The sequence below is a fragment of the Penaeus monodon genome, chromosome 8, assembly GCF_015228065.2.
Source record: "Penaeus monodon isolate SGIC_2016 chromosome 8, NSTDA_Pmon_1, whole genome shotgun sequence".
Classification (NCBI taxonomy): domain Eukaryota; kingdom Metazoa; phylum Arthropoda; class Malacostraca; order Decapoda; family Penaeidae; genus Penaeus; species Penaeus monodon.
The window spans coordinates 44,450,684-44,458,183 of NC_051393.1; the positions used below are offsets into that span (position 1 = coordinate 44,450,684).

General features: G+C 41.2%; 1 protein-coding gene across 1 annotated transcript in view; it reads left to right on the forward strand.

Moving 5' to 3' along the window:
- LOC119576366 (probable G-protein coupled receptor Mth-like 3) overlaps positions 1–7,500 on the forward strand; it is a 17,315-nt gene that overhangs the window by 3,805 nt on the left and 6,010 nt on the right. Inside the window, exons 2-4 of the mRNA XM_037924024.1 lie at positions 1,496–1,977; positions 6,216–6,531; positions 6,705–6,968. Coding sequence (XP_037779952.1) covers positions 1,555–1,977; positions 6,216–6,531; positions 6,705–6,968 — 1,003 coding nt within the window. The 5' untranslated portion in view covers positions 1,496–1,554. The remainder of the gene's footprint in view (positions 1–1,495; positions 1,978–6,215; positions 6,532–6,704; positions 6,969–7,500) is intronic.

The window sequence follows — 7,500 nt, forward strand, 5'->3', positions numbered from 1 at the left end:
TTACTCATTAATTCGAGATCACTCTTTTAAAACAAATCAAGTAATAAAATTAGATGACTTCACAATAATGAGAAAAGAAAATTATGTAAATGACTTGAGAGTTTTAGAATCATTATTGGTTAAAGAAATAAAACCAAAGATAAACAGCAATGAGAGTTCAGCTACTCTCTACACTTTGAAATAATTTGCACACGTTACCCGCCGCCCCCCTCCCTCACCCACCTACCACGGACATCCAGGCATTCAAATCTCTGTAAACTGTCGTCACGCCAACATGACACAGTCACATACTCCACATTTCACCTATGGAGAATAATCGTAAGCAAAATATCTTATTTTGTTTCAGTGTAGTATTTTCTCCCGAATTTTACTTTTATAATTTGTGTTGCTGGTGTATCTTGTTTCTTATTTTCGCAGTAATTATACATTCAGTACTTATGTACTTAGTTTTTTACAATTGTTGTCTCTCTTGTAAATGCAGATTCTGATGGTGGACACAGTTATTGATGTCCGAAAGCTTAATAAATGAAAATGCTCATGATATGGTTTCCTGCTGTCCTGGTTCTCATATATATATATATATATATATATATATATATATATATATATATATATATATATATTTATATATATATATATATATATATAATATATAATATATATATATACATATATATGTAGATATAGATCAGGATTGCTCAACTATTATGAGCAAAGGGTCCAGTTAGGTAAGTTCCAAGAAATGCAGAGGTCCGGATAAATATTTTACATGCAATCATGAAAATAAATGGAAATCACCAATCTGAGTACCCCATATGATTTTTATTAATTCATATTCACTCTTCTACTTATTTATAGAAAATATAAAGCTAACTGTTGGATAGAAAAATATTTGATTTTGTAGCTAAAATATAACTATAGACTTGGATGTTATTTCTCTCAAAAACAAATGAAATGGAGAATTTTCTAATGGCCTACACAAATCGTGCTTATGTACACGGTATATTGTGGCCCAGCAATATACCGTGTACATAAGCACGATTTGTGTAAGCCATTAGACATAGACCACGTGGTCAAAGTCAAGTTAGAACCAACGCCTCAGCGAGGGCTTAGACGACGATTTTAGCTGACCTCGTCTGACCTCTCATTTTGATCGCTGGGGTCACCGTGCGTAGGTTACCACCACGCCACCAGCCTCCGGGTTGGATGGACGGACACGCGATCCCGCGCTCAGCGTTTACCCTAAGACATCGTTCACTGTGTAGTACTCTCCCTTAATAAAGAGTCAAGCCATTATAACCATTATCACTGCCCAACCATCGTTTAGAGGCATCTATAGCCTTTTACAGTGTGTGTTAGGTAGATAGTGATAGAGTGAGATAGGTAAACAGATGGACAGATAGAGGGAGGGAGAAAGAGAAAGAGGGAAAGAGATCGTTAGTCACGTCATCCATGCATATAATTTTCTAATTATCTCTGGCCATTTTTTTTACAGTGTGAAAAATAGCCAGTCTTTCTACTCTGAAGCCTGTATTACACCACGCTGTCTTCAAGATGCACTGGCGGCCAGCGTTTCTTGCAGTGTGGGTAGGCCTAGGCATATTGCAATGTTCCACGCCATTGCAAGAAGGTTTAGTCCTAAAAGGAAGACTGTGCTGTGAGGAAGGCCAAATTCTCACTGACAATGGCTGCGTGCCTGGTGTCAACACAACCACTTTCTCGCCGCCAGTCTCCGCAAATCTGTCTCAAATTACAAGCAACGTCTCTTGGTCTTTCGAGCCGTTAATGTGTCCCAGAGGATTCTACGTCAACCACCTTCTTCTGGATGGAAGGGATAATACGCTAGGTATAGAGGAGGGAGAAATTTACCTGAAATGGTTGGAGGTCTTGGCCTTCAAAAGCAGCTCTGACTACTGCGTGGGGCCCACTGAGGACGGCGGCTACGCGGCCCGGACTTGCCACCCTAATGTCGAGAAGGTAAGCCGTGGGGGTTTGCTGCATATTTTCCCTTTTCTCCATTCCTTCTGGAGGCTGTGTAGTTGTACAAGTGTGTGTGGCGAGCACAGAAGCACAGGGCTGTGTTTGTAAACACACACACACACACACACACACACACACACACACACACACACACACACACACACACACACACACACACACACACACATACAATCACGTAAAAATACTACACCCAGCACCTGTTATCCACACACAGAGGTAAAGTCCTATCTATTTGTACATGAAATTTCATGTGGCTGATATTTACTGCCCAGGGAAGGTAGAATGATAAGCCGCTCCAAGGTGTTTTCCAACACCCCTTCAACTTGGCCTTTAATGGTAAAGGATTTAGAAGTAGTTTTGCACATTGTAGTAGGGGATCTAACATCCTCTTGTTGATTTTGTTAATTTGGTTACAGGAGGCAAGAGCTGTATGTATTTGTATGATCTACCGACCTACCAAATGCTTTTAAGGATTATAAGGATTATAACCGATACTACTGAGATTTATTAGATCCAAGTAAAACTATAAGTTAATAATAAGCTAATAGATAAACTAATGTCACACACAAACACAACATGTGCACATATAAAAAGATAGATACCCATAAATGGATGGATCTACTTTGTAAAGATGTGGTCAACAGTTTGTATCCAAAATGGGAATTCGCAAAGTAGGAGTCACTGAAGTACATGAAAGTAATATGATCGACATTTGGCCCGATTATCACATTCCCCAACCCCCTCATATTTCCCAGCTTTACCTGTTCATTGTGCTTAACATATGTAAGGATATCCGCTGTTGCATTGTGCCCTGAGGAAGTAAAACGAAAAAGCCTTCAGCATTATCATGCTTCCAACCTCTTCCTTTCGCTGTTTTACTTATAATTTCTTCTTTGTTTTCGGCTTATCCCTGTATCAGGGGTCGCCACAGCGCGTCAACTTTCTCCATCTCTTTCTGTCTGATGTGTTCTCCTCCGCAGCACCTACTTGCATCATATCTTCTCTGATGTTGTCTATAAAACGCCTCTTCGGTGTGCCTTTATGTCTCTTTCCTGGTGGTGCCACTGCAACATTCTTCGGCCAACGTAGTTCTCTTCCCTTCTCTCCACGTGCCAAACCATCTCAGTCTCCACTCTCTTAACTTCTCCCCAAGCATTTTTGTAGCTAGCATGTTCCTCACTGTCTCATTCCTTATTCTGTTTTCCGTGTGAGACCCAGAGGAATCTCAACATTCGCATCTCAGCCACCTCCATCTTTGCTTCTTGTAACTGTTTCTGGTACTGTCTCCATGCCATACAAAATTGCTGGTCTTACACACGTCCTATAGATATTCCCCTTCACTCCTATTGGCATGTTCCTGTTGCATAAAACTCACTTCTCTCCACCCATTCCAGCATTCTCCTTTTAACTTTAGCATTGCTAGATCCTTCACAGTCTACTGTGGAACCCAAATACTTAAATTCATTCAATTTCTTGACCTCTTTCCCTTGCATCTTAACTCAGCCATCTCCTTCCTGCTAATTTACACAGAGATACCCTGTCTTCCTTTTGCTGACTTTCATGCCAGGCCTCTCCAGTGCTTATCTCCACCTTTCCAGATCTTCTATTTCTCCTCTATTTTCGCTACATAACACAATGTCTTCAAACATCATGGACCACGGCGCTCCTTTCCTAAATCCATCAGTTAATTTATCCATGATAACAGCAAACACGAATGGGCTCAGGACTGAACCCTGGTGTAATCCAACTTCCACCTTAAACCCTTCTATATTACCCACTGCACTTCTCACCACTGTCATACACACATTATACATATCTTGTACCACCCTTACATATACTTCTGGTATCGATGACTCCCGCACTTAGTGCCACAGTTCCTCTCTTGGTACTCTATCATCTGCCTATCATCGATGAACGCAGTCCAGTTCCCTTTGTCCCTCTCTACTTTTCCATCAACATTTGCAGTGCAAAGATGGTATCTGTGGCACTTCTCCCTGGCAGAAAAAACAAACTGTTCATCACAAATTCTGCGGCAACTCCTTACACTTTCTCACAGTTTAATTGTATGGCTCATTAGTTTGATGCCCCATAGCTACCACAATCCTGTGCATCTCCTTTGTTCTTGTAAATGCCTTCTTTACCTCATCCTATGTTATTCCTGCAACCATTACTTCATGTTATCACCTCATTTTTCTCTCTCACTTTGCTGGGGTTTTCAACATTTATCAGCCCTTCGAAGTAGTCTTTCCATCTCTTTCCTCCTCGGTGGTCAACACATTATTCTTAGCGTCCTTTATCAGCCTGATTTGCTGTACATCCTTTGCTGCTCTATCCCTCTGCTTTGCCACTCTATGCGCCATGTTTTCCACCTCTTTTATATCCAGTTTCTCAGACATCTTCTCACTTGCTTCTTTCTTTGCTTTCGCTACTGCCACCTTTGCCTTGTTGTTTGCTTCCTTGTACAGAAACTTCTCAGATCTTTTCTCTTGTGCCACTTTTTCCATGCTTCTTTCGTTCTCGCAATAGCTTCCTTTACTTCTTCATTCCATGTTTCCTCATCATCCCCCTTCTTCTTCCCAGTTGTCACACCAAGCAATTCCTTTGCTGTTTCCCGCAATACGTTCATTACGTCTACCCAGGCGTTGTCTCCCTCCCAGTTCATTTTCTGGTCTACCCCGTCTATATTTTGCACCAAAGTTTTTTTTCTCGCAGTCTCCACCACCTGATTCTTGGTTCTGCCTTTACCTCTCTTCTCCTTCGGCTCATCAGCTTCATTTTCCAAATGACTAAATGGTGTTCAGCCAGCTTTCACCTGGAATAACTTTGCAAACTCTGCCTTCCCTCAAATGCACTCTGCGGCACAGGATGTAATCAGTCTGAATACGCCTGCCTTCACTTGTGTATGTGACCTTCTATGATTCACGCTTATTATTAAAGGTGTTTATCACAGCCATGCCTGTGTGATAGGCGAAGTCTACAGTGGCTTGACCCTCATTATTACGTCACCATACCCATACTTTCCTACCGCTATCTCATCACCACTGTTTCCCTCACCAACATGTCCGTTAAAATCCGCACCAATTATGAGTCTTTCCTCCTTTGGAATCAACTCAACAGCTTCATCTAGCTTTCCCAAAACTCCTCTTTCTCTTCTCTGTCACATCCCAACTGTGGGGCATAGGCACTCACCACATTTAGCAGAACATCATCTATATCCAGCTTCAGACTCGTCATTCTGTCTGTTATCCATCTCACCTCCAACACACCATTTGTGTGTATTCCTTTCACCACCACACCGACACCGTTCGTCGCCCCATTCTCCCCATGACAGTACAGCTTGTAACAAGCGCCCAGATCCCTCACCTTACTCCCTTTCCAATTTGTCTCCTGTAAACACAAAACATCCAGTTTTCTCCTCTCCATCATGTCCACAATCTCTGTGCTCTTTTTTGTCATTGTTCCCACATTTGGCGTACCTATCCTTACATCCATTTTCCCAGTCGAGCATCAGATCAGGCGGATCATAAACTACAAGATAGCAAAGTTAGAAGAGTTCAGAGTGTATGGGACATTATTCGATAGTGATACTTCATCCGTAGAATTGCTGCACATGACTGACTTAAGCCATTGGATGAATTTTCGTGATGCCTTTAATGGCAAATTGCTTGGAGCTTCTTTAGATACGATCATAGTCATTTCAATAATGATGTAGTGCTTGTGTGTGTAAATATATATATATATATATATATATATATATATATATATATATATATATATATATATATATGTGTGTGTGTGTGTGTGTGTGTGTGTGTGTGTGTGTGTGTGTCTGTGTATACATAGTTGTATATAAGATATGTGTACGTGATATTCCGTACCATATGCCTCAAAATTCTTTACTTAGATCTTGCACGATATCGGTTAATCATTATCATTTTAATATATTCGACCGACCGATAGTCCATATAGTACATGTGCAGTTGCCTCTTGCAGTTAAGATAAAAATAACTGCCGGGAAGTTCATTATAACGCGCAGACGCTTAAGAATTCCTACGCAGCGTGAGTGGCCATGATGAACAACTCTTTAGAGTTTGATGTTGAAGAGCTATCGTGTTTGGGCGCTCTGGTCAGCAGTGGCAGTCCTCCACTACTCCATGGTCAGTGAGTATCAGCGTTGGCTCTGCAGACGTGTAACGAAAACCGCCGGTTCTCAGATCTGCACGAGGGAAACGTGTGTCCAGAAGTGCTGCGGCGACGGAGAGGTTGTGGAGTTGGCATCGAAGAGCTGCATAAAACGGGATGTGGGCGGATTTTCTCCCGAATTCCGTACGCTCCATGGAAGTCCAATCCCAAGACCCATGAATATTTTGGTGATCGAGAAGATGCCCGTTTGCAACTTTTTGGTTCTCCTCAACCCCGGCACCGATCCGACACAGGAGTTCTACCTGCTCCCGAATGGGAATTTGTATGAACCGCGCTACGCCGTAGAATTCGTGCCGGGCAGATATTGTCTGGAACACTTTGTAGACTGTAAGTAAAGTATTTTGTCCGGCACACCTTCAGTTCAATTTTTATTTATATTTTGTTTATTTTTTTTTTTTATCGAAGACCCTCGTTATATGCAGCTTTGCTCTGAATCACTGTCATTTTGGTAAAGTTACCAAGGCCAAGGCTCTCTTCCAAACCCCCCTTCCTCTTTCCAGTTTCAGCCGACGTCGCCTTCGTATGTCGGGAACCTCTGAGTAAGGCCATCATAATCAAGAACCATCTGCAGGCGGCCGGGCTGGTGGTGTCATGCGTGTTCCTGTCGGTGACCATCGTGTGCCACCTCGCCATCAAACAGCTGCGCGACATCCAAGGCCTCTGCCTCCTGTGTCACATGGTGTCACTGCTGATCGCTAACACTGTCCTCTTCACGGGGTATCAGTTCTCCAAAGTAATTAGCAAGTCCCACTGCGTCTTTAATGGTGAGCGACTTTAATGCTTTTAACTAGAGAGAGATTTGTTGAAGGGTACACGGATGATTTTTGCTCAGTCTCCTCAAGGAAGATTTTTTTTTCTTGATATCTGGAACACACGCATCCCCCCCAAAAAAAGTAATAATAAATAAATAGATAAATAAATAAAGAACAATAATAATAATAATAATAATAATAATAATAATAATAATAATATATAAATAGATAATAGTAATGATAATAAAAATAAATAAAAAAATGCTGTTGATGGCACAAGACGCAATTGCTATTATGCAGGAACATTTCCCATTTGAATGACATAATTGTAGAGTGCAGGCTGTTCATAGCGTGTGCCTCCGGGAGAGGGCATTTTCTGCATTTTGTAGGATGATTCATTTGTAGAAATGGCTTTATATTTTAGGTATCAAAATATATATTTATATATATTTATGTACATATATGTGTCCATATATATACATACACACATATATATACGTGTGTGTGTGTGAAATATGTATATCTGTTTGCGGGAGAGGAAGAG